Source organism: Metarhizium acridum (assembly GCF_019434415.1).
Source record: "Metarhizium acridum strain ARSEF 324 chromosome Unknown scaffold_350, whole genome shotgun sequence".
Lineage (NCBI taxonomy): Eukaryota > Fungi > Ascomycota > Sordariomycetes > Hypocreales > Clavicipitaceae > Metarhizium > Metarhizium acridum.
The window spans coordinates 102946-128275 of NW_027094029.1; the positions used below are offsets into that span (position 1 = coordinate 102946).

The 25330-nt window shown below is 54.5% G+C and overlaps 9 protein-coding genes across 9 annotated transcripts; 3 read left to right on the forward strand and 6 right to left on the reverse strand.

The window, feature by feature from the left end:
- Window positions 1-104: 104 nt before the first annotated feature.
- J3458_015308 (uncharacterized protein) lies at window positions 105-4752 on the reverse strand. The gene is made up of 3 exons (XM_007817371.2): window positions 3319-4752; window positions 1249-3217; window positions 105-1180 (listed from the first exon to the last, which is right to left on the reverse strand). The coding sequence occupies exons 1-3, from the start codon at window positions 3442-3444 to the stop codon at window positions 609-611; spliced, it is 2667 nt and encodes an 888-aa protein (XP_007815562.2). The 5' UTR covers window positions 3445-4752; the 3' UTR covers window positions 105-608.
- Window positions 4753-6616: 1864 nt separating this feature from the next.
- On the forward strand, window positions 6617-6928 carry J3458_015309 (uncharacterized protein; the record flags this gene model as incomplete). The annotated part of the gene is made up of 1 exon (XM_066120745.1): window positions 6617-6928. One exon carries the CDS (start codon window positions 6617-6619, stop codon window positions 6926-6928), a length of 312 nt encoding a protein of 103 aa, XP_065974257.1.
- A 311-nt stretch (window positions 6929-7239) lies between these two features.
- J3458_015310 (uncharacterized protein) lies at window positions 7240-7869 on the reverse strand (the record flags this gene model as incomplete). Its single annotated transcript, XM_007817370.2, has 1 exon — window positions 7240-7869. One exon carries the CDS (start codon window positions 7867-7869, stop codon window positions 7240-7242), a length of 630 nt encoding a protein of 209 aa, XP_007815561.2.
- Window positions 7870-10909: 3040 nt separating this feature from the next.
- Window positions 10910-15541, forward strand: J3458_015311 (uncharacterized protein). Its single transcript, XM_007817368.2, has 2 exons — window positions 10910-12869; window positions 12928-15541. The coding sequence occupies exons 1-2, from the start codon at window positions 11719-11721 to the stop codon at window positions 13943-13945; spliced, it is 2169 nt and encodes a 722-aa protein (XP_007815559.2). The 5' UTR covers window positions 10910-11718; the 3' UTR covers window positions 13946-15541.
- J3458_015312 (uncharacterized protein) lies at window positions 14250-15015 on the reverse strand (the record flags this gene model as incomplete). Its single annotated transcript, XM_007817367.2, has 3 exons — window positions 14250-14298; window positions 14404-14624; window positions 14713-15015. The coding sequence occupies 3 exons, from the start codon at window positions 15013-15015 to the stop codon at window positions 14250-14252; spliced, it is 573 nt and encodes a 190-aa protein (XP_007815558.2).
- J3458_015313 (uncharacterized protein) lies at window positions 15290-15625 on the reverse strand (the record flags this gene model as incomplete). The annotated part of the gene is made up of 1 exon (XM_007817366.1): window positions 15290-15625. One exon carries the CDS (start codon window positions 15623-15625, stop codon window positions 15290-15292), a length of 336 nt encoding a protein of 111 aa, XP_007815557.1.
- A 1423-nt stretch (window positions 15626-17048) lies between these two features.
- J3458_015314 (uncharacterized protein) lies at window positions 17049-18404 on the forward strand (the record flags this gene model as incomplete). Its single annotated transcript, XM_007817365.2, has 1 exon — window positions 17049-18404. One exon carries the CDS (start codon window positions 17049-17051, stop codon window positions 18060-18062), a length of 1014 nt encoding a protein of 337 aa, XP_007815556.2. The 3' UTR covers window positions 18063-18404.
- Window positions 17543-22333, reverse strand: USV1_1 (Up in starvation). Its single transcript, XM_066120746.1, has 2 exons — window positions 20718-22333; window positions 17543-20638 (listed from the first exon to the last, which is right to left on the reverse strand). Exons 1-2 carry the CDS (start codon window positions 21233-21235, stop codon window positions 19033-19035), a joined length of 2124 nt encoding a protein of 707 aa, XP_065974258.1. The 5' UTR covers window positions 21236-22333; the 3' UTR covers window positions 17543-19032.
- Window positions 22334-23047: 714 nt separating this feature from the next.
- J3458_015316 (uncharacterized protein) lies at window positions 23048-23572 on the reverse strand (the record flags this gene model as incomplete). Its single annotated transcript, XM_066120747.1, has 1 exon — window positions 23048-23572. The coding sequence occupies one exon, from the start codon at window positions 23570-23572 to the stop codon at window positions 23048-23050; it is 525 nt and encodes a 174-aa protein (XP_065974259.1).
- Window positions 23573-25330: the final 1758 nt, after the last annotated feature.

Genomic DNA, 25330 nt, shown 5'->3' on the forward strand with positions numbered 1-25330 from the left:
AAATAGATGCGATTCTCGCCCCTTTTCAGGCTTCTGACTCGCACAATCGGTCCGGCAGTGGCGGAGTTGAGCGGGCCAAGCCACGCCGGTCGGCCACTTCGGGCGGAAAAAAGCATGACGTCGTTGGTCGGTTGAATGCCAGTGGACGCTTTTGCCGGGAATAAGAGCCGGGCTAACCGCTTCCGCTGGCCGCTTTGTCAGTCTTGTGGATGACGTTTGTCAACCAACGGCGTCACATGTACGGAGTAGCTAGCGTAAGCAAACGGCTCTGCGTGCCCCCCCTGGACCACGCACAACGCGAGTCTTTCCATGTCGCTGCGACGGCGCTGGAGCAAATGTCATGTTTAAACCAATTCCAGGATAGCCTATAGATAAAGATGCCATCATCATGTTGTATATCTCTTCTATTCTTGCGCTTGATTCTTCTTCTGCGCCCTGTGCATCTACCAAATGCCTATGTCTAATTCTTCTTGTAGTTGCAATGCGTCCATGGTGATCCTTGTGTAGCCCTTCCCCCCTTTTCTCCGGGGCCAAAAAAAAAGCATCATGCCGTCTAAAACCCCGCTGCCACGCAAAGAAAGCCCCGTCCTTGCTTCATGTCTGCCTCGTCAGTTCAGAATGCCCGCTTTCTCCGAGGGGGGAATCTGTCCCTCTACAGTGCTCAGCGCAGCCAGGTTAACCTCGCCCATTTGCTTCAGGGCCGAGGCATCACCAACCCCTGCAAGCAACGCCACACATTCAATCACGTCTTCAGGCTCAAGCAAATGCCACTTGGCCAGTGTCACCTTTGTGCTAGCCCCCACAGTCACAGTAAACACGTGGTCTGGATGCAACACCTCGCCAGTAGCTCCGTTTAAGCTGCGGAACATGTCCTCGTCCGTAAAGTCATCGCCCATGCAGAGCGCAAACTCAACACGCCCCGGGTTGGGGTCGAGTTGCGACGGTGCACGCTCTGGGTTATGATACGTTGCGATGAGCCGCTTGGCGATCTCGCCCTTGTTGATGAAGGTCGGTCGAACTTCCACGTTTGCCTTGCCTGGCATAACTTCAACATCCCATTTGGCGCCCACCGTGCTTTCAAGTTCCTTGTGGCACTCTCGCGCCATGTGCACACCTTGCTCCGGATCTGCAAGTCTGTAGTGCCATGTAAGTGCGCATCGCTTCCGTTCGATGAACGACCCTGTTGCCATGGTTAGCCTATATCGAACCTCGGGAAAAAATTCTCCCATTGTAGTCCAGCCGCCTTACCAGGGACTCTGTCGGTGTATTTCTGGAACACCTCCATAACCTCGGCCTGCCATCCCATGTCAAACTTCTCTGCCAGATTAATCCACTCCTCTGATCCAGGATCCCTCATAAAACTGCCGTGTTCGGCCGAAAACCCAAGTTGAGAAATGTGGCCTAGGTGCTGCCCGAGGAACTCCTGGTCCCGGCCAGAAATAATCCATACCGCATTTTTGGGGTCACTGGCAAGGCGCTTGAGTGATTGGATGATGCGTTCAGACGGAATCGCGGCGCTGGGCTCTCGGACGATTGGTGTCAGCGTACCGTCGTAATCGAACATGAATAGTCGTTTGCCCGCCGATTTGTACTTGGACAATAAGACAGCACGGTCAAGAAGAGGCGTCGCATTGGCCGTGTCGGTTTCGCCCAGCACATTGTATACCTTGCGAATAAACTTGTTAATCCACGCTTGAACATTGTATGTCGTCACGTGCTTGTACAAGCGAGATTGCATTCCGCTTCGCTCGCCATCCGACATTGTAAGCGCACTATTGATCTTTTCCGCAACACCAGTCAAGTCCCAGGGGTTGATGTGAATTGCGTCACTCAGACTTCCCGCGGTCCCGCTGAACTCTGAGAGGATAAGTGGCCCGTTGCCCTGCCTTTGGCAGACAATGTACTCTAAACTCGTCGTGTTCATACCATCTCGGACTGAAGTGATCAAACCAATGTCTCCAGCTCTGAGTAGAGCAAAGTACTCGTCTTGGTCCAGGTATTGTGGGTAATGCTGCACGGGAGAGAATCCCAAGCTGCCGAACTCCCCGTTGATCTTCATGACCAGTTCGTTCACTCTTGTAGCAATCTTGCTCTCATCATCGTCCTTTTCGGCCTCGACCGTGGTTGGAGAAGTGACCTGGATCAAAACCACCTTTTCTCTCCACTCCGGGTACATTTCAAGGAACCGCTCAAATGCTTGAAGCTTCTGTGCCACACCACGGACACTATCGAGCCTATCACGTCCAACAATGATCTTTTTACCGGCATACATCTTCTTCAAAGCATCATATTTCTCATTCACCGAATCAGCCCACGCGTGCGTCTCCACCTTGGCAGCGTCAATTCCTATAGGAAAGACGCCTACCTGAACCCTAGTCCCGTAGGCATCGATGCCAAGAGTATCGGAGGGAAACCCAAGAATGCGGGTGCAGCAGCTCAAAAAATGCCGCGAGTAGCTGTACGACTGAAACCCTACCAAATTGGCTCCGAGAACTCCTTCCAACACCTCTTTTCGCCGCGGGAGGCACCGCAGGAACTCACTGCTAGGGAACGGAGAGTGTAGGAAGAATGATATGTACATGTTCGGGTTCCGTTGGCGCAACATGCTGGGGAGGAGCATCAGGTAAAAGTCATGGACTATGACAATGTCTCCGGGCTTGTAGATTTCGATGATTTTATTCGCAAATTTCTGGTTCATGCGATAATAGTCCGCCCACTGAATGCGCTCTTTGCGACCGTCCGTAGGTTCGTGTTGTTTGTAATGAAACAAGGCATATAGATGGTGGTGTGCGTACCGCCGCCACCTTGACTGGTCCTTCAACATGACGCCATCCTCAGAACCGTCCGCCTCGTCCGAGAGCCATACTGGCACTGTCCGAATAGTTTTGCTGTGAGAAAGGGCATACTCCAGCTTAGCTTGGTCGGCTTTCGGTAGCCAAAGGCCGTCGAGGGGCGGTGGCGTGGGAAGCCGCGTAGTACCATCAACGGGAACGGGAGCTGAGAGAGCATTCAGGGAGGAGATACCAACGGTCGTCTGCCCCGATAGACTACTGCTCGTTGTCTGCCCAGAGGATGCGGCGGAAGAAAGAGGCGTCTCCTGAGGAGAGTCTATCTCGCCGGTCCAGGCCACGAGGGTGTGATTCCACGGCGTGGCACTGGAGGAAAGGTAGGCAAAGGAGTCGAAAAGCGCGGATTGGCCTCGGCGGGGTCTCAGGTCCTGTTGGAGGTGACGATGTCAGTTACGAGAGTACAATAACAACAAAAAACAAGAGTCTCAAGCATGGACAGTTGAAATTTTGCGACGGGGCTGGTTCTCACCCAATCGCCTCCCTTGCGGTAGGTAAAGGAATAGGGGATGTTGAATGCGGCGGAGATGATGTTGCCGCTGAGGCCTAAATCCGGGTTGGCGGCGCGAATCTCTGAGAGAGATTCACGGCGCGCCATCGCGGGAGCAAGCAGGCTCGGGAGTGTGTATCGTCGTAGTTGTCGCTGGCAGAGGCAGGGGCTGATGGGCGAAACTCGAGTCTCGACGGGTTCGGAGAGGAGACGCAGAAGACTCGACTGTGTTGGGTCGAGCTGCGAATTTGAAGGAACCTCGAATATTGGGACTTGGATGGGACTGGGCCTCGATTGGGGGAGTGAGGGGTATGACGCTGACCAGGTCCCACTCGAGGGAAAATGGGACGAGGCAAGGAACTCTGGTCCAGGATATGGGCACCAGCGAGATGGGTATCGTGGCTGCGTCTATTGGCGTCCCCCGGCTTTATTGGTTGCTGGTTAGGACAAATGTTGCGTTACTGTTGCTTGTCTGTTGATGCTGGGGTTTGTGTGCAACCGTTATGGTTGGTGGTGAAGAGGGATCGTTCAAACGTTGAAACGGTGGTTGTGGAGGAACCTTGAGCCAACACAACAAAATCTTTGAGATTCCGGAAGGGCGGCCAAAGTCAGCTCGAGCACCTCGCCAGGGTCCGGGCTCTCGATACAACTCAAGAGCGTCTTATTGGTGTTCAACCACTCGGGTATCAAGTACGGAGAGTAGTCGGTGTCGCAATCTGGACCGTCAGCTCGCTCCCCCAACGCAAGTATCAATGTCAAGTACGGAGAGAGTTGTAGGCCATGGGAAATCGCGTCGCAGTCGCAAGCACCGGTGTCGCCGCTTCTAATTGCCTCGGGTTGCGTTGACAACTCTGGGGGACTGACTCCAGACAGTGTTTGTTCAAGGAACTCTAGAGTTCAATCTTGTGGATCTTGCGTGCGCCTAACTGGGGAGCATGTGAAGGCGCCAAGGCCGATTCGCCAGTCTTTTTATGCTTGTGGCTGGGGGAATGCAAGTCGATCTCCCGGTTTGAAAGATGCCGAGAGAACGATGCTCCCCGACCGTTCAAATAGTTGCAGACCACATGAGTCTGCCGGACGAGACGAGATCCTTTTCACAATACGGAGTAACTCCTTCCCACTCCTGATGCAGCACTTAGCGATCAAGAAGCCCCTCGTAACCCTGGCCGTTGCGCCGCCGGATCTGTCAGCACTGTCGCGGCAGATGGATATTGTGGCCTGTTCGTGATTTCGCTTTGCTAATAGATTTGCCTGGAATGCATGACCGTGGACGGGGTTTGGGCAACGCTGCCAGCTTCCGTTGGTTGGTTTGAAAGCTGCAAGGAGCTGCATGGCTGTCTTGTCATCATCATGGATCGTTTCAACATGCCACGCTGCTCTTGTGACGGAAATCGATGCGAGGAATAAAGAGCCTGCATGACCTCCTTTGTCCAGTGCGTGACATGCCAGCGAGACCACCGCGTCGCGGAGGGGCACCAGCAATGAGGGGCAGGCACGACTGGCTTGCCTTCCACCGCAACATTCAACGTATCCTTGACCAGACATCATTGTCTCAATCTTGTCTTCGCAAAGTGTTGGTCAGGGTTTGGTGCTTTGGTGCTTGGGCACCTCGCAGCGACGATTCTCTGCATACATTTGTACAGTATTTACGCCAATGGATCTTACCAAAGCTACCACGGCATCCAACATGCAGCAAATATCACCCTCTCCTGTGCCCAGTGAGGCTGCAGGGTCCAAGACACCTAAACCAGCCCATCTGTGGGACGAAGTCGCAAGTTACGGTGAGGCCGCAATGCCAGCAAGGTGAACTGTGCCTCGGTTAAAGAGGCCCGGCGGCTCTTGGGCAGCAACCGCCCGCCGTTTGCAATCACCTGCATCACTAGTCTACGAAACAATCACATTTCCCAACGTTCCGGCTCCTCGATTCGCTAGTTCCAATGGGGACCAGTGCTGGGCCGGCAGCCAGATGAAAACCTCGGGACATGAACCAATATCATGCTTGTCAACGCGACCATCCATTCACATCTACTCCGTAACTGTCGAGAAAATTTGTATCCACGCTCCGCCAAAAACACCCATATTGCATTTTTACGTGCTATCTGTCCCTCCCCCTCCCCCCCCACCAAAAAAAAAAAAAACTAACTGATCTCGAATGCATTACTAGTTCCAGTGAACGCTTCAATGCCCAAACCGGGCTTCTTAGCATCGCCGTAGTACTTGAATCGATATCTTCCTGGTACAGCGTTCCCCGACGTATCCCACGTAAAGTCGACCTCGCTATATCCTAGGAGAGTGCTTGTGCGCCGCCACGTATACACGAGATACCAGTCCGCATCGTCGACGACTTGGCTCCATGTCCCGTCCCCGCCCTGCTTCTCAACCGCCGCGAAAGTTCCCTCGAGGCGCAGATTATTCCGTGGATTCGCCCCTTGAAAACTTGCCTTGACTGTATCGCCACGCTTGTACCCGGCTTGGGGCTGCTTCAAGACCTGGCCAAACGGTCTGAGGGGAGGCGCTGTGTCGTATATCACAGGCGACACAAAATCAAATGACTTCTTTCTATTATCGGGTGGCAAAATTCCCTGATCCGGCTTTTCTGTCGCGTTGGGCTTCAAGTAATGCATATTGCTGACTGTGAGATTGATATAAGCGTCGAGTTCATTACGGCCAAAGAGTGTCGAAGCGCCTTCATAACGCTGAACATCGTACTCCTCGGGCGTCGCGACGTAGTGCGCATAGGTATTGGCCGGGCTGCCAAGAACGACAATTGGGTCATCAACAAATGAAGTTGCCTGTTTCCCAACGGCTTCCCTCCACCGCCGGCCACTCATCGTGGTAACCTCACTGGGGCTTAGGATCATGACCAGCTGACCGACTCGAAACATCATGACATCCACGATGCTTGGTTCCCATTCATACGGGTCTTTAAGCTCTCCTGCACTGAGAAATATGTGCTTGGGCTTTTGGCAGTCTGTTTGACGCTGGGATGGATTCTTGATGAGGTGCGTAAGAAAGTCCCACTCACGGTTGTGTGGTTTACCGTTGTCCCCTTGAACAAAGTCAAATTCGCCTCGGCCATCCGTCGTCCCGGCGGCAAAGGCGTACCCAAGTGCGGCAGGGCAAGTCATGGCAGCCTTCCCATTCGGTAATGTGAATTCCCAATATTCCATATTGTGGAAGAAGTGAAACGACTTAACCGTGGGCCCCTGAACAGGAGTGGAGGATTTGGACATGGAAGTCTGGCGGACCAGGTCAGCATGTTCTGCAAACAAGAAAGCCGATGCGTCTGCACATTGATGCTCACCAGAATCTCTTTCACACCCCTCAGTTGGCGGAGTGCAATCTCATGGCAGCTGCTTGCGCCTTGGTCTTGAACTTGCCAGTGAGGACCACGGCCTTGACATTTTGCAACAGTTCCATCTGCACATGTTGCGTTCTCAAAATCACACTGTTTGCCAGATCCGTCTTCACACCAAGCCCCCTCTACATTGGGGGTGGCATCTCCGAGGTTTGCTTGACTAAACGCCGCTATAAAATTGCTAGCAAATGCAGACTCTCTCCTCATCTCTTGTTCCGTCATCCATGCTGCTAGTCCTTTATTGTCGCCCGCAACATGGGTATTATTTCGGTAGAGCGATGTACCATGCACCGGAAACCAGTTCAGCAAACCAGTTATTTTATTATCCGAGGCTCTGGTGAAGCGCAACAAAGTCATAGTTGTGTCGGTGGACGCACCATACCTGGCTCGTTCGGCGGCAGGATTTTGCAAATAGGACCATTGTGATCTATTTATGGAGGCATCCGTAATCTCAGTGGTGCCGACATCAAGGTATCCCTTGCGTACAAAATGTTAGCTGCCATCCTAATACTTGTTTGGCATTGCGCAAGCCAGACATGACACGGTCAAAAAGACCATGGGCTCTGGATCCTCACCTCTTCAAGACTTTCATGTGCTCGTTTGATGGACAGCACCGCACCGTCAACAATGGCCTGATAACTTTCTTCGGTGAACCCCAAGCACGGAATTTGAGGAACCAAGTAGTTGTTCCAACCACCCGGCGCGGAATGGCTATGTGCTGCCGCAAGTGCAACGTTGGTCTGGCCATAGACGGAATAGGGGGCTCCCATGCCTTTGAGCGCATCCAAAACCCCAAAGCGGATAGCCGTATCTCCGACCAGATTATCAAGAACGACATAGACAATCCTGTCTTCGGGGTTGTTCACATCACCAATAATAAAAGCTCGGCTGAACAACCTCTGCCGAATACCGCCGCCGACCTGCTCGAGGTTTGCATAGCCGGTAAGGATGATATCGGCCGCCGGTCCTGTGATGTCCGCTTTCCCGGTACCAATGAGGTACTTATCCTGTGTCGAGTTTTTTTGAGAGCGAGACGCAAATCGCGAATGGATTTTTGACCAGTCTGGGCGATGTGTCTCAGAGAATGAACCCGGCACAGCAAGTATTCCAGGTACAGATGAGAGCAAGACAACAAATAGACCAAGAAACCATGAAAAAAACGATTGCAGCTCCATGGCTCGTGGGCTTATCGCGGTCTTGTCCTCTGTGTTCTCAATTTTGCCTCAATCAACGAGGAGAGGGCTGGCAATTGAGCATTTAAACTAAACTATGACCATGACTGACGCCCTACGGCGAAAACAAACAACAGTGGCATGCCATCAATACGACGCGGTTCTTATTGTTAGCGGGACATTACTAACTTTATGGAGCGACTTATCCAAAGTCTCAGAATTAGTCTACTCATGTACTTCATCGTGATTGGCCTTCCGCTCTCATTTGTCGTCAACACATTCAAGGAGATCCGAGGCCTAGAGAAAGCTAGCTACCTTGGCGATGAGGGCAATTAGAATTTTCGTCGACGGACTCTCCACGCACAGCACTCCCGCGACATGGGTTTGGCCACGATTCAAGGGCACGGACGAACCATCCCGTCTGTTCCTGGTCCAGTGGATAAGTATTAGTATCTTTGTCGCCCGTGCCCTGGACCATATCGCACAGATCGTGCTTGCGTGCAGGGCCGAAGAACAATATCCGCACTGACGGTCAAGTGGGCCTGCTGGCGGTTGAGGCGATCATGGGCCCAAAATGGAAGCCGGTTACGAGATCGATTGGCACTCGATTGGACAGCTCGTACTGGATTTCTAGATAACGGAGGTCCCATCTTATGTGCATCTGAACCATCGGACCTGAATCAGATCTAAGCCTAAAAGATGGGATGGCGAAGAACGACATGGCTCGGTTACAGAAGCGAGGTGCGCCCGATGAGTGTCGGCTCCACACTCAAAGGTCAACAACACATACGACACAAATACAATACAGTAGCTTAATCACTCAGGTTCATGCTCAGAAAGCGGTCAATGTGAGATGTAAAGTATGATATTACCAGCTCAACAGCTCTTGACACCGCACGTATCGCTAAATGATTAATGAGGTTTCGCCTCAGTCCAGGACAGCCCCTCCCACCACCAGCCGCGACCTAGTTGGTAGCCAACCATATACTGGTTATCACCTGCACCTGCTGCGACTGCAGTGGAACGAACTCTAGGCTCGGCAGGGATGTCTATGCATGATGCCGGCCATAGACCAAGACTCCCCTCCTCGATGGCCATGATCCTCCGTGCAACCCCTAGTACAAGATTGTTGTTCCACACGCCTTCTTGCAGAGAACAAGAGGCCATGAGCCCGATGGCGCGTCTGCGAATCGTCGGGTCTCGAAATTTCGCAATTATCCCGTATAGCACCGGCACCGTACCGGAGTGCATATGAAACTGGGGTGAACAACTTGCGTCACCTTTCATGTCTGGATGTTGCAAATCCATTGCTTTCTCAGCAAAATCCAGCATTTCGGTAAAGGCGCCAATGTATCGATCCCAGAGGAGCTGGTTCGCTTGATGGCCAGCACAGTTGATGGCAATATCAACCGCACAATACCTCGACTGTAGTTCCAGCAAAGCCACTGCTCTCCTGTTGGCTCGAGATGTGAGAGCTGCAGAGTTTAATGATTTGCATTCTTCAAATGCCGTGGACCAGGCCGAGACCTTTTCCACGAGCCCCCTCATATCACACCTCTCGAACTGTAGGCGAATATCACTCAGTCCCTGTTGGGCGTCGGCCAGAGAAGTAAAGTCAAAGGAGCGCGACAGCTCGCCGGGCTGCAGAATGTTTGTTACAATGGTTTTTATGTCCGGATCCAAGTCTCTTATCAACTGCAACGTCGTATCGGCTGCAAAGCTTTGTGCCTTGCACCTTGTTTCCTTACCATGTATATTTGAGCGATGATGCGGCGCAGGAAGCTGTCAGCGAAGCCAAAAAAAAGCACTGGCATCAGACAATGGCCCCTTTCTTTTTTTTTTTTGCGCCATTGTTATTCGCCAGTTGGTTTTTTTTTGTTCTTGGAGATTCTGTAGCCTGCCTTGACAAGTTGCACTGCCGTCGATATGTGTCCTTGCAATGCCTATGGGAGACTATTTCAGCATACGGGCCTTGAGATGGGCAATAACCGCCCGTACCTCGATGCAGATAAGCAAGATACACGACATTAAATGAAAGTGCGCATTTTCTGCAGTCCTCGGCGATCCAAGGATCCCGCTAATCGACATGTTGTAGTGGCGCAACGCGAATTGATTCCGCCTGGCCTGCTTTGGACTGGAGAAGGACTCGTGGTAGGACGACAGTGCAACGAGAGAATGCCGAATACATTCATCCGAGTGGGCAACCTGCATCACTTGCCGCGTCCAAAACTCATGACGAAAAAACGTCATTTGAGAGACGGTTTCTTCACAGAGGTACTGAAGGGCACGGGATTCCTCTCGGCGGACAGGCGATGGCACCACGACGATGAAACTCAGCTCAGTGTTGGTAGACGATTAGCACTGCTCAGTCCACACCGAGCTTGGGACAGAAATTGGCATCCTGCACAAAGACCGCGGATACCCTCCCATCCGCTGCGGGAGACTGACTTGCATGTTCGACAGCCCGTACGGACCTTGGGCGTCTTCCCACGCCGACGCTGATCAGGCTTGACTCTCGGCATTTGGGAGCCAGCAAAGCCACAAAATTTGGGGAAAATCATGTAGAGGAAAAAGGCGAGTCAACCCGCTTCTGTCGTACGTACGAGCCTAAAAGGGGTACGCGACCAAGAAGAAGAACCGTCAATGTGCACAGCCGAGCGGGCTGCGTCATTAGCCAAGGTCGAATCTGTCTACACACGGTAGCGAAAGCATCCAAGGAGAGTATGGACATACGATCCGGCCAATCACCTGGTTTACCGCGCTCCAGTTTCTCAGCCATACTTGGCAATAACGCCGCATCGGTCATTGGGACCGCGTCCAGAGTGGGAGGATTCGCGCGGGAAGATGAATTCCACAAGCGGCCGTTGTCTTGGTTTTCCCCGGATTTGAACACGTTTATCGGCACTGAGGGGCCGAGGTACGGGGTTCCGGACATCAGGGACTTCCAGATGTTTCCAGATTGAGTGGAGAATATGTTGCTAAAAAGGGTACAGTTCTTGAAGATGGCGTTCTCATAGTACATTCCATTCATTTAATCTCTTTGACCCAGCGATGTTATTGCTTTTTTTGTGATATAACTTGTACAAAATAAGCCCGTGCCGTCGATATCCTTGCCATCCCCGCGAATTCTGTACCAGCCTCTCGGGGAGCCGCCACGGCCTTGAAGCCTTTGTTTTGGAATTGTCATCACGCCGGAGCGCCCACTTGCATGTACTCCGTACTGGAGATATACTCCGTAGGTTTCCTAGTATTCAGGGGACTTTGCAGAAGAAACGATTCATCCGGTCCAAGGGGGGGTTCCTCGACCTTATTATTTTGCCCTGTTATCCGAGACGCAGCTTCCCCGGCGGCAATCGCGATGACGGGCAGAGCAATAAAGCCGTAATTCTGGGGGGATTCCGAACTGTATATTGCCTAGCCTGGCGATTCTGGATATTTCGGACCGGAGGATGTGTGCCGTTGGATTGCGCAGCATTTATCGGCGTGTTGAGGAGGTGACAGAGTGGCTGTGCATTTCTGTCCAGACCACTCTTCATGCAGTCAATAGCATCACGAGACTATCCGAACAGGCACGGAGTAACTACCTACCTAGGTAGGAGGTAGTCATATCCGCCTAGACATCGCGAAATCAGGGTAAGAGACCAAGTGCCGAGACCAGGCCCGGTACACGGGCCAGCACGTGATCATCCACATGGCCAACACCAAAATTTTGGAGCCTTGGGCCGGCGTCACCTCGCTTCAACTCATCAAGATCCGGAAATCCGCCGACAATCAGCCTTCGCAACCTTCACCGTCGCGCGCGTCCAATTCTAACCGTGCCTTTGCCGGCCGGCCCTGTTGCTCTGCCTGAAAATGTCGGATTCTCCACCCCCATCACCATCGCAGCACGCGACTGCGCATGCCTACGCCAGCAATGGCCTGGAGATCCTCCAAGCCGCCAGCGACGCTGCGCAGGCCATCCAGAATCCCCAAGCCCTTCAACATGCCGCAGCAGCAGTCGCAGCCGAAGCCGTGTCCCAGGTGTCCCAGGTGTCCCAGCAGCCCCAGGGCGTGGGCATGCCTGGGCTTGCTCAGGGTCCAGACATGACACAGCAGCACCTGGTCGCCGGTCCGGGAGGCGTCATGCGCGACCCGACCGTCAACCCAAAGCTTACGCGCCTAAGGAGGGCGTGTGACATGTGCAGCATGCGAAAGGTGAAGTGTGACGACAGCAACATTCCCTGCCGGCCGTGTCGCGAGCTGGGCGTCGAATGCACATATGAACGAGAAACCAAGAGACGCGGCCCGCCGAACAAGCACGCCGAAGCGGCAAAGGCGGCGAAGCGGCAGCGACTGGAGATGGCTGCTGCCGGCTTCCCCTCTGCATCCCCGTCACCCCAGAATGCGGCCAAGGCCTTGATGAACATTTCGTCGGATGGCATTCTCGACGCCGAGTCCATTGCGCCCATGCCCGTGCTGGAGCTTCTCGTCGACGACTTCTTCACCTATATACATCCCTTGGCGCCGTTTCCCCACGAGCCCACCTTTCGACAGTCGTTTGCGAACCGTGAAGACCGAACGAGGCCCGAGTTTCTGGGACTGTTGGCCAGCATGGTTGGTGCCTTGGTCGCGTCTTTTCCGAGGAGCGCAAGGGAGCACCTCAAGGCGCAGCACAGCACGCATCTGTTCCCCAAGGCCATAGTCCTGGTGGAGAAATGTCGCGACATTGCGCTTCTTACACGCGGTAGTAAATGGGTCTTGAAACAGCCCAAGACGCTGGACGATGCCTGTACGAGCTACTTCCTCGGCTTGGCTGGGGCTTATACGCTGCAGGGGAATCCCGCGCGCCACTTTGTAGCAGAGACGTTGATTTTGATACGGGAACTGGGCTTCATGCGGCCAAAACACGCCGGGGATCTGCCAACCTTTGGCACAGATCCATACTCGACCGAGCCTCTGCCGTTTAATCACGTCAAGGACCAGATCGGGAAGCGCCTGTTCTGGTGTCTCCTGTTGGGCATTAGGTAAGTGGACGCGTTCGAATCCTGCTTCTGGCCATGGCCAAATCATTGACGTTTGTAGGTCCATGGCTCAATTAGGCATGACTGGGTCGGATTTGGTCATTGCACCATCTACGCCGAGCTTGCCTTATCCCTCGTATCCTGAGAATGTCGACGACATCTGCGTCCTGGCGAATGAGATTATTCACCAGGCCGAGGGGACCGTCACACTGCTGACAGGGTTCCGGTTTGGCATTGACATATACACGACGATGAATGGCGTTGTCAGCCTGGAGCTTGCGTACGGCATGAACACGCTGCCCTGGGCGGACCAGCGAATCCTTCTACGGGATGGCTTGATGGCTGCAAAGGGCATCATCGATAACCTTCCGCCAGAGCTGCAGCTTTCAGCACAGGGTGAAGACGCGAATTCACTGGCGACACTGGACGAGTCAGGCCTCCAATACGTACCGCCTGTCTGGCCAAACGCACAACCATCCCACGATGTCCGCAATGTCATCAAGACGCAGCCAGCCCAGCGGCGTCGCTTACAGTACGAGATTCAAAAGGCCAACATCTTCATGTCTCAACTGGCGACGCGGTCGTACTTTGTAGAATTGTACTTTAACCTCCGAGACGTACACCTGGCTGATGAGCAGAATAATCCGGTGGAGGACCGCAGCGAGGAAGAACGAGCATTGCAAGACGCCGACGACAAGGAGATTTTTGCTCTCATGGCCGCGGAACGGGAATTAATTGTGCAGAACCTCCTTGAGGTGCTGGGATGCATCTCGCAGCGAAACATGGAACCCAACGGACTGTCGCTCATCAACAAGATCCGCCAGGTTGCATCGACGCTATTGAACGACTCGGCAGACCGCAAGGGCCCGGTGGCTATCAAGTCGGAAGAGGCCTTGTCACAACTGATTGACATCCTGATCAAGCTGGAGAAGACGGGTCCTGCCGCGGCGAGTCGCGCAAGTGATCCGAACCACATGACGGCGGAGGATGAGGAGGAGGAGCTGCGGCATTGGGCTGACTTGAGAGAGTATCAGCTGAGATTTGCGGCGAGTGGAGCCTTTGCCGGGGTGGGAATCTGATGCATGTCGACGAGAAGAAGAGGTGTTTTTTCTTCTTCTTCTTTTTTTTTTTTCTCGTTTCAACTTGCATCTTGGAGGGGTTCCCAATGTGATGGCAGCGATGGCATCGAAAACTCTGCCATGACCAATTCATTCACCACGAGGCCACGCATGATCCAGAAGGGGAGAGTGGGCGTCCAAGCAGATGAAATGTAACAACAGAAAAATCATGGCCAATAAGGCTACTCATGTAATGATATGTACTATACCTACAGAATACCACTGATCAGACCTCGTCGGCTTCCAGTTTGATGCATACCCGTTCCTAGCGCCACGAAATTGCTCCGTAGACGAAGGCAGCACAAGACAAGACTCTGCACAGTATCAGCTCACCTGGTCCCCTTTTTCTCTCTCTCTCTCTCGCGTCTAGTCAAGACGCATGGCATTCTCCATACAAGTCAGGAGGGACGGCAACGTACCCCAAAGAAGACACCAAGATGATGAACAAGACAGCCGCGGGCCACGAAAAGTTGACCGAGTGTTTGAGGACAAGGAACAGCCCGGCGAAGGAGATGAAGCACGTAAAGGCCAATACGACGTGGCACATGACGCTGATGGCCAGCGGCATGGTCGACACGCCCGGGATGCCGAGGCGGTTGACTATAATGGTCGCCACGTCGAAGAGGAAGGCTGCGAGGCCCTAGCGCGCAGTGTCAGTATTCCTCTCCCTCGTCTTCGCCCTAGCCGGCCCTCGAGCAAGCGCGTAGGACTGGGGAGAGGTGTCGTACCACGGGGAACGTCAGCACAATCACCTTGTTACAGATGGACACTGTGTCGCCGGGCCTGCACAGCCTGTCCGACTTGATCCACCAGGCGTCGACGGCGATGATGACGCCCGGCAGGAGCGCCGAGACGCGCCGTATGGTGTTGTACACGCCGAGCGAGCGGTTGAGGCTCTTGCGCTCGGGGGTGCGCTCGTAGTCGCTGGACGAGGACGAGGACGAGGACGAGGACGAGGTGGACGAGACGGACGACGAGGGCGACGTCAGTGTGCTGGAGGCGGTGGCGTCGCTCGTGTCCCCGGAGAACATGATTGTATGGCTTTTTTTTTAATAAAGAAAAGAATTTTGCCCAATGGAAAATTTTAAAAATTGCGCATAAATGAGCGTGTGGTTGGCGCAAGATGCCCGGTGTTGATGGGGGAAAACACGGCGAGGCGTGCGAGGTTTTCGACTGGGGGCGGTTGCCGCCTGCTCGGTTGCCCTCTTACTTGCCGGTTTCAAGACACGATACACGCACGGTTACTTTGCGCGCTGTTGAGGCAGAGGCGCGACAGGAACCCCCCCTTCGAACATGTCGGCGCTGTCATTCTGCCGAGTATTCCCTGTGCGGTTGTAACGCGCCGTGGTGGTGCTCATTTCTTCGCCACAGCAGCAACATGGTTGCGCTGAGAATCATGCTGTTCTCGGCGAGATGCGGGCGCAGGGCGGCGAACTGGATGCCCTGGAGGACAAGTAGCCTGTTCCGAAGGGCAAATATCGAGATGGCGTGCCGAGGGCGCTGGTGAGGAGCGGGAGGAGAGCGGCGGGAGTTGGACATTTCCAGAGGACGAGGTCGACGAGCCAGAGGACGACCGTCGTCGTAGACGGAGAGGAAGAAGAGGGTAGGACTCGCCGTCTCGGCGTGGGAGCGGTTTGCCATGGTAGTGGTGCTTGCGGCGTGTTGGGCGGGAACACGGTGCAGAGATGGGAAACGTATACAGGATAGAGGGAGGTCTGGCGGACTGGGGAGGACGTGTACATTTCCCGAGGCCGTGTGTTGTTGCGCTTCGGTAGAACGGTCGGTTGTATGTTCCTCATCGCCAAGGCTGGTCCCATACGGGGAAAAAACGTACGCAGAATCGTAGGACTCATTACGGTGCCACACATGCCTTCTTCGGGCTCAACCCACTAACTACGTTAAAGTAGAGCCCAAGACTTGAAGGGCGGTACCAGATTCTATTGGTCTCCCGCTCCATGCCTTTCGCGGACTCAGCCCAGTCATGAGTGACAAACATACCCCTCCCCCCAAACACAATATAACCTCGCGGACGAAACCCCAGTCCCAGCAAGATACCCTCCCACCACCCTCCCCTGTCTCCCCGGCAATCCCCCAACTCCTGTACCACTTTTCTGTGTCACTCTCGAGAACCATTCCAGGTACGTGTCCTGCTTCCGGTTCGACGCCAAGGCCCTCACCATGCCGGTGCCGGTCTCTATCGGGCCGGGACTCGGCACAGCGTTACAGGTAGCTTTTCTGCGTTTCACAGAAACTATTGATAGGGACGCAGTCGGATGCGGGCCGTTTGTGCCTCGTATGGCCGGAGCCTTGACGTGGACTACCGCGGAAGTTAGATGATGCGGCGACGCAAGAGGCGCCGGTAAGACGTGGTCGTCGCCGTACATAGGTTGGGGAGCACCACGGCAGTCAATGCTTGCCTGGTCATAAGTGTAACCCATATCAAAACATCTACAGCATTGCCCTGCCACCCACGAGTGACGCGAATCTCACAAAACCACAAGACGCAAATGCCTATTGCCCCTTTTGGAAATTCCAAGTCCGCATCGCAGGCGCCAAGTCCGACCCCCCACAAAGCTGATTGGCCACAACGCACCGTTTGGTGGACCCGGGCCGCGATGCCAATGCCGTCGTCATCTCCGCAACCTTGGCCGTCGAGTCCTCGTCCCTTTGAATGTGTCAAGGTCCCATGCACTGGACTGGATTCTAGCCAACAAGAAGCACCATCTTGAAAGACACTTGCTACTACCAAGAGATAATATAATAGTATACCTAGTAAGCTCCAGTATTTCCAACGCTACCTTGAGCTATATATCCCTTAAGAGAAATAGGCTGATTCTGATAGTATGGAAGTACCGGTATGTATTGCAAAGAAGGTGGGGCCCCTACATGTACTTAGACCGCAACACACTCAGGGATATATTATCCGAGGCAGAGACAGTTTCGACGACCCCCCTCCCAACTTGACTGCTGCATCACCTGCGCAAATCACCTCATTTACCCATCTGGCATCAAATCCACCAACAAAGCCTTACGTGAAGAAAGGGACAAAAAAAGAGCCGCCACCATGGCCGACATGAAGGCATGGCAGCTCGCCACGCCCGGCGAGGTCCAAACCACACTGCAGCTCACGACGGTCGCGCGGCCGCCGCCGGCGCTCAAGCCGCACGAGATCCAGGTGCGCGTCATCAGCGCGGCCATCAACCCGGCCGACTACAAGGTGCCGGCGATGGGGTTCGGGGCGCGGGCGATCCTGCCGTTCCCCAAGACGGTGGGCATGGACCTCAGCGGCGAGGTGGTCTCGGTGGGCAGCGGCGTGGGCGACGTGCGCGCGGGCGACCGCGTCATGGCCCGCGTGTCGCCGCTGCGGCGCCCCGGCGCCCTGTCCGAGTACGTGACGGTTCCGCGTGACGGGTACGCGCGGCTCTCGCGCGGCGTGGACCCGGACGTGGCCGCCGCCGTGGGCACCGCCGGGCTCACGGCCTACCAGAGCATCCGGCCGCACGTCAAGCCCGGCGACCGCGTCTTCATCAACGGCGGGTCCGGCGGCGTCGGCACCTTTGGCATCCAGGTCGCCAAGCTGCTGGGGTGCCACGTCACCGTGTCCTGCTCGGCCGCCAAGGCCGCGCTGTGCCGCTCCCTCGGCGCCGACGACGTCATCGACTACGGGGCCGCCGACGTCGTCGACGAGCTCGCCGCCCGGGGCCGCGTCTTCAGCCTCATCGCCGACAACGTCGGCTACGACCCGCCCAACCTGTACGCCCGCGCCGGCCGCGTCCTCCTCCCCGACGGCGTATTCGTCATTGTCGCCGCCGGGAAGCACATTGGCCACGCCGCCTCGGCCGTCGCCAACCTGATTCGGCCGTCGTTTCTGGGCGGCGGCAAGAACAAGGTCGTCTTGTACTTGACGTCGAGCAACCGCGACGACTGGGATGCGCTGGCGCAGTGGGTGAACGAGGGCAAGCTGACCGCCGTCATTGACAAGACGTTCGAGTTTGGCGACGCGTTGCAGGCCTTTGAGCATCTGCAGACGGGCTCGACGGCCGGCAAGGTTGTGATACATGTGTCGAGCAAGGACTGACGCATCATCTGCGTCCCACCGTCGCCGCGTTTGATGAATGCTTGGAGGGTGACACAAGAGGTGATCCAGTTGGTTAGTTTAGCGCTATGAAATCCAGTCATGACCGTCTCATCAAGAGTCATGGCCAAGTACTATGCAGTCCTTTCAAGCTACTGCTTGCTCCCTTTCTACCTCAAGTCTTCCGTAATACACGGCTACCACAAGCCAATTAGCTCCGCGGCCATGCCATGCTCCCTCCCCCACTGGTACCCGGCTACAGGAATTTGCATCAACTTGGCCACACTTGGGACTTGTTGCCTATGTTCGTCGGAAATGATAATCATTTACATCATTCACCACAGTTCAATATAATCAGTCATCAATCACATTGACACTATCCTGTCCCGTCATCCAATCATCCATCCGTGAAAGAAAGTCGTTAGTTAAACGCCAGCATCCTAAACAAAATGCAAAAAAAAAAAAAAAAGTGACCAACACCACACAAACCCCTCCGAATTGGTATCAAACATCAGGGTATCACAAACAAACGCTAATCCATCCAGAAAGAAAGGTGCAGCCGGTCATTAGCTATCACGGCGAGACAAACGCCATAGCATCCAACAGTCCGTTGATCCACCTCATAACGTGAGTCGTCGATATCTTCGTCTAAGCGCTGTCCCAATCTCTTCGCCAATCGTGTATTACGGCCGCCTCTCAGTTGACCATCTCATAACGGCCGGTGGGTATCTCATCACGTCATGATCCGATTTCAAGTCGCAAACCAAAAGGGAAAAAACACGTCTTTGTGAGGAAACTCGGGTACAACAAAGGTAAACATGTATGTTCCAAAGGAAGCAAGGCGTGTCAGCAAGAAAGGAGGCCATAGCTTCCGACATGCCCGGTACGAAATAGTAGACAAGTCTGGAGTCCAAAGTAGAGAGGAGAAATCCACCAGTACTGATTCTGGGAAGAAGAGTGACAAGCTACTTCTCTAGTAGGCTGTCGCTGTCGTTCCCTCGCTTGTCGCGACGGCCACAAGCGCCTCCAAGCGCCTGAGCGAGTCGGGATTTGCTTTTCCGTCCTGTTGTTGCGTCTGAGCCGGCTGTTCTCTGCCCGGAAAGCCGCTAAAACCGGTGAAGTTTGGGTGAACCATGCGATCAACATGGGCGCCGCGGGCATCCTGCATAACATGCTCACCGGGTGCCTGCGACGGCGCAGGTCCGTGGTACCAACCGTGTCTTTTATTCTCTCGTGGCGTTGCAATTGACGGCGCCGACATGGTGTGCTGGTGAAGAGATCGACCACTATGCACAGAAGCTGGAAACTGTCGGGAAGGAGGTACCTGATCCTGAAATCGAACGCTTGGTTGATTGGTTTGCATCTGAACGCGCTCAGCTTGGGCCTGAACAGCCCTGTTGGCCTCGGAGGCCCAACTTCCGGCGCTATCACGAGGGGGCGTCTTGTGGCTAATATCTAGACGGTTTAATCCACGTTGCAGGCTGGCATCATACATGTTCAAATTACGGCGTTCGTCAAGCTGAACCGCTTCACCCACGCCAGGCTGGAAAGATCGTCGATATGCCGTCTCAGAGTCAATGGCCATGGCTGAAGGACCATGTTGCTGCGGCGGCTGCTGCTGCTGCTGCTGGGGTGGTGGCGGCGTCGGATGTCGGCGTGGAAGCGGGTCGAACGACTCAATGCCGGGAAGGCGCAGAGATGACTGAGAGTTTGACGGGTTTGCGATAGGTGGAGGAGGATTTGGTCCCACGTTCTGATTTACTCCGGCTAGTTGGTTCGACTGAGTTCGGCTGTCTGGGTGCCATGTGCGTCTCCTCCACGCGTCGTCGCCATTGCTTGAGACAGAGTCTCGCCGAGTGGACCACCCAGACGTAGACGACGTTGGAGACGTAACCAAGCTGGAACCCGCGGGCGAGAAGGCGGATGGGTGTGAGCTGTTCAGGTGGCCAGCACTGAATAAGGCACGTCCGGGAGCTGATTGGAAGGGATTTGCGCTGGATGGCACACTGAGTCGTCGGCCTGGCGTTCGGTTTCCTGAACTGTACATGCTTTGGGACCGTGAGTGGGATGACGTAGGCGAGGCCATTCCTGACATCCACCGCGGGCTGCTCTGTGCCGTTGAGAAGGTAGCAGACGTCGGGGTGCTGAAATCGCCAGGGGAAGGAGGCCGATATGAAAACGTGCTGTCTGCGTTGCTTCGGTACGATTCGAGCGACATCCGAGACCGAGGATCCGCGGCCATGACCAGGGGTGGTGGTCGCCTCCTCACATCCATCTGAGGGCCGTAGCCCGAGCCAACAGAGCTAATGCTGGCAATGCTGGACGTTGACAGACTCTTGGAATGACCGCGAACAGGCCCGCCCGCGCTGCCACCCGTTGATGCCCTGGCTCTGTTGCCTGCTTGCCGTACTCTGTCTGTAGTTCGCATTTGCCGCTGAAACCGCGACCCCGTCGCAGCGAGTGAATCCGTTGGAATATCCTCGTTTACATGAACAGTCTGAGCATGCTGTCTAAGGTTGTCAAGCCGTGAGAAGCGGCGGGAGCAATGGCATTGAAATGGCCGTTCCCCAGTATGTTTTCTAAGATGGGTAGTTAGCGCCTGTGCCAGCCTGATACTGAAATCCTGCCCAAGAATATAGTTATGACGACAAAACGAACCTGATGTGTCGGGCCAAGTGTTCGCTCCTGGTGAAACTGAGGTTGCATGGTGGATAGTCGGTACAATAAAATCGTTGAGACTTTTTCTTTTTATTTGATTTCGAGCCATCGGCACCTACACTGTCCCCATCGGAAATTGTACCGTCATCGCCACCGGCGCCAGTCTCCCCGTCAGAATCATCCATATCTACATCCATAGAATCTCTTCTGGATGACTTGGTAGAATGTTGCGAATTTTCACGGCGTGGCATACCATCTGCTGGTTCGGAGGCCTGTCCGGTGGGAGGGAACGGGGCGTTGGGCAGTGGTTTTTGATCGGAAACAGCAGAGCTGAATGTCGATCGAGTGGGCGTCTTCGAATCATCGGGCAGAGTACGAGACTGTTGTGGTTGCGATGGATGTTGCGATGCTGCACTCGGCCGGGGCGTGACGGATGAGGAAGAGGATGTCGTCATGGGCTCCTCCTTGATGGACTCGCCCAACAGCGACGAGTTCACCGGTCGGAACGCGCCTGCCATGATGGCGAGGTGCTCAGTAATGGCTGTCGAGGCTACTGAGAGTTGGACTGATATCGTCGGGGAGGATGCAAGTTGACAGGCCGGCCAGACGGTCGTAACGTTCAGTGAGGGACGGGAGCGTTGCCCGTGGAAGGTAAAAAGGTCAAGGTGAAAGTTGAGTGGAGGGTCGTCTAGGGGATGGAGGGTATTGTTAAGCGGCACTGGGGCGACTGACGGCTGAAGGAGCCTGGCGGAGCAGGGGAGGGGGTGACGAGGCGACGAGGGGGGCGGCGCCGCGGACACTCTTGCACCGTCGCAGATGGAGGTTGCAGTCCGGAGTCCTCAGTATCCTGCGGGGTCTGCGCCGGTGCCCTCGAAGCTTAGTATAGAATGTCTCGTCTCGCTTGTCCCCTGTGTTAGTTTCAGACGAAAGCGTGCGAATTGCAACGGGTGCCGGATGATGCGGACCTGACGAGCATCGAGTCTAAAATCGAAAGGCCGATGCTACGCCGGCCAAAAGCTTGCGAGCTTTTTGGCTGAGGAAAGCTTATCAAGGTTACAAAGTGTAAAAAAAAGCCGATCTAGGCCCGCCGTTGAGGTGAACCAGGACAGGACCAGTATTACTCCGTATTCCGTACAGGCGGTAGCAATATTGTTCAAGACAAATACGTGCGACTGCTTGCGACGGGACTTTCTCGAGTCAAGCCACCGGGAGGTTGGAGGTTGCGGGGCAGAACTGAGTTGAGTTGATCAGGGTTTCTTTGGCACTTAGCTGCTCAAGCGTGAGGGTTGAAGACTGAACACGGATGGGCCTTTATCATCCCCATGCAAAGCAGAGGTCAATGAGCTTGCTAATGACGCCGACTGGGCAAAAGTCATGGTGTGGATTGTGAGATTGTGTGCGGGGGGGAGTGTGTGCGCGTGTGTCTGTTGTTGCCGTGATGCGCCGCAACGGGCTACTGGCCGGTGCCTGCAGGTACCACATCGGCACAACAGGGCAGGTCGAGAATAAATTATGCAGTACGATCCAGGAACGCTACCCATCCGACAAAGAGAAGACCGACTGCGAAGGAGTCACAACACGCAGAGAGAGGCTAGTTGGCTCGGAATATGTTCTTGGGTTTTTCGCCCGGTCATGAATGACGCCGAGGGCCGGGTGTCAGAAGCATGAACGGTCGGCGCCTCTAAAAGGACCAGCACCCCGTGCTGTTTGCGGAACGTTGCCTCGTGCGAAGACTGCCAAACAGCCCAGGGCTGTCGGAACGACCACGGAGGGGGCCTCGCCGGGATGGTGCTGCCTGGGGACTCGGGACCCAACATTAAACCCAGGGGAAAAGAAGTCATGAGGCACGGTGACAGGGGCATGGGTGGAACAGGCGGAGGGACACACCAACAAGAAGGACCATTCAACTTCGAACAACACCGCCCAGGGCGACATATGGCCACCTTGGACCACCTGTGGCGACAGACAACCAGAGGGGACCACACATGAGCAGGCGCAAAAAGGCGGCATCAGATCAGGGAGGCGTCTTGTGGATTCAAGCTTTGACAGCTAGCAAAATCAGCCTAATGATTGGAGGCTGTCGTGTGGCAATGGAAAGAAATGGGGCCGACGATTCCTTGTGGTGTGGTGGAAGACAGAACGATTCTTGTTGACGCTGTTGCTTTTCCCGCCTCTGACGGATGTGGTAGAATAACTGCGCAACTCCATCATGTACCGAGTCCTGATAAGGGCCATGTCTCGCCTTTGAGTGGAGTCCAGATCCAGCCTTGGGGGAACCCTGCTCCAGTCCAGCTAGCCAACCACCTTGTTTACATGGCAAAGAAACGAAGCTAGTGAAAGGTAAAAACGAGGAGAGTCCTGCTTGTGGGCATGCTGTTGTGTCTCTCGTACGGAGTACATCCAGAATCTATTAACAAAGAAACAAAGCGCATTGAGCCTGCGCGACCTTGCAGCACCCCAAAGAGGCCTTTCCCCCTCTTCCCTGCGGTGACGCTTTGGCCAATACACGCATCTAAACGAGAACGCAAGACATCTGCTGAACCGAGACATGACTCCAAGGATAATGTGAAAGGCTTGTAACCCGCACCGGCTACTGGGACAAGCCCTTGTTTGCGTGGTGACTTGGCGGCTCTGGTAACTCGAGCTTGATGACTGCGCATCGTGCCTCTCCTGACTTGGCTGCGGTACCATCGACATGGTCTCGGTGGTTGGTGCCACCGAAATGGTGCAATCTCCTCCGCAATGCGTACATCGTCAGCACTGAGGATTACGCCTGCAACACGACGTCGCCCAATATGGCTCATCCCGCTGGCAAAGTAAATCTCGGAACACCAAGGTTGTTTACGGGCGGCCATTGTTGCAGATATCAGCAAGCTTTCATGAGCCTAGCACGGGGAAAAGTTATGAGAGCCTAAACCTCCAAGGCCGAGGGTCTCTTCCAGCAGGCTGGGCTAGCGATATCTTGATATTCTGCAATGGTGCCGCAACACTCGGGTGATATCCACGAGAGTCTCTCAACTCGAGGCCACCCGGCCGGCAGGCATCAGACCTGTGCAAGGTACAGACGTAAGGTACAGGTCATCCGCCCATCTTGGCGCGGGCGGGGTCCAGGTACACAGCATCCAGTCAAGGCACTCTGTTTCCTGAACGCCCTTGGGTGTTGCTGAATTTCCCAATCAAGTGACCAGTTGTCACCGTTGGGCCTAGTAACGGTTACAGACAGTTCCTGTACCCACGGGAGTGTCGGAAGTTCCTGTCGCCATGCCAGTTGCAAGCGGTATGGGCAAAGCCGGCTGACTGCTTCCGGGCGCTGTGGTATATTGAATAAGGATCGATCGATTATTGATTAGGCTCGCAATAAGACCGGTTTCTTGCCTCTTGACAGTTTTTCCTTGGCTCTGATTTATTCTTATGCGTACTCCGTACCGTTGCGCTAATGCCAAGGCCGACTTTCTCACTATAGTATTCAGAACTTAGATGGTCGCGAACCTGAGTGATAGTGCTAATGTCGACGGCACCGCCACGGTGCGCAGCAAGTTGGCGCCATTCAGCTTCTATCGGGGTGGTAACCTCTTGACCGGCCCACACTCTGTTGGCATACCGGCCCTTATTTGTCAGTTGAGTGCTCTCTGGACGCCTCCCTGCCATTCATGCGAGGGGTGACGGCCCAACAAAGCGCTGTGCCTCGCATCGTAGGTGGAGCCCAAGATGCCCCCCCAGGCCCTGGTTTGATCTGATTGATGGGTTCGCAAATCGTGCTATTCGAGGCTGTAGAGCGGCACAGTACCCAGGTTGACAGACCTTCGCCAAATCGCCTTTCTTAAACTATTCAATGGCAGGAGTAACGCTTATTGGCGCTGTTTGTAACGCTTATTGGCGCTGTTTGTTATGAGGCCATTGAGATACAAGTTCCAGTAAGTTTCATGTGAGCAGCTGTAAATGTGGTGTCTGGCAAAGTCGAGACCAGTACGCCAGCTTCGGGAGGTAATCAGACCATCGTGGAGCTATCCATATCGCTCATGTCCTAGCTCGAATCAGCGGAATGCGAGACGTTTTCGGAATGAAGGATGCGCCTTCCAGAGTGTTGAAAAAGTATCGATAACTACCCCGCGTACACTTGGAAGACGATTGAATGATGGCAAGAAGTGGCAAAATAGAGTGCACCCACATGCCTGTGAAGCTAACAAAAACTCGACCTTGCCCGGGTAGGATGCCACACCGGCGTTGAAGCAATGGAGGGATTGACCATAGAGATGAATAGCTCAGCCTTCTGATGGACGCAGAGCCGCATGGTTTCCAACAGTGGTATTAGGGTTAAATAACGGGTGGACGTGGATTTGTTGGACGGCGTCAAGATAACCCACCATTGTCAAGTGGGAGACGGGCGCACTCTGCTACTACCTACATCTGAGATACCAACAATGGCGTACGTATTACTCCGTAGTTACGAATTCAACGATGACGGATAGCGGGGTCTGACATAGGCCACGAGTGAGCATGCAGTACTCCGTAGTCAAAGCGGATGGCTGGCTGATGTACATGCTGACATGTAGTACCTATGTTCTAGGATTGTGGAGATGCTGTCGATCGCAGAACTGGTCTGGTGGCAACTC

Excerpts from the sequence above, each read along its gene's own strand:
- J3458_015311 (XM_007817368.2), top strand. The coding sequence starts at position 11,719 with ATGTCGGATTCTCCACCCCCATCACCATCGCAGCACGCGACTGCGCAT. Across the intron at positions 12,870-12,927 it reads TGTCTCCTGTTGGGCATTAG|GTCCATGGCTCAATTAGGCA; the intron begins GTAAGTGGACGC and ends TGACGTTTGTAG.
- USV1_1 (XM_066120746.1), bottom strand. The coding sequence starts at position 21,235 with ATGGCAGGCGCGTTCCGACCGGTGAACTCGTCGCTGTTGGGCGAGTCC. Across the intron at positions 20,639-20,717 it reads CACTTGGCCCGACACATCAG|AAAACATACTGGGGAACGGC; the intron begins GTTCGTTTTGTC and ends TACCCATCTTAG.
- J3458_015308 (XM_007817371.2), bottom strand. The coding sequence starts at position 3,444 with ATGGCGCGCCGTGAATCTCTCTCAGAGATTCGCGCCGCCAACCCGGAT. Across the intron at positions 3,218-3,318 it reads ACCGCAAGGGAGGCGATTGG|GACCTGAGACCCCGCCGAGG; the intron begins GTGAGAACCAGC and ends CACCTCCAACAG. Across the intron at positions 1,181-1,248 it reads ATACACCGACAGAGTCCCTG|GGTCGTTCATCGAACGGAAG; the intron begins GTAAGGCGGCTG and ends CCATGGCAACAG.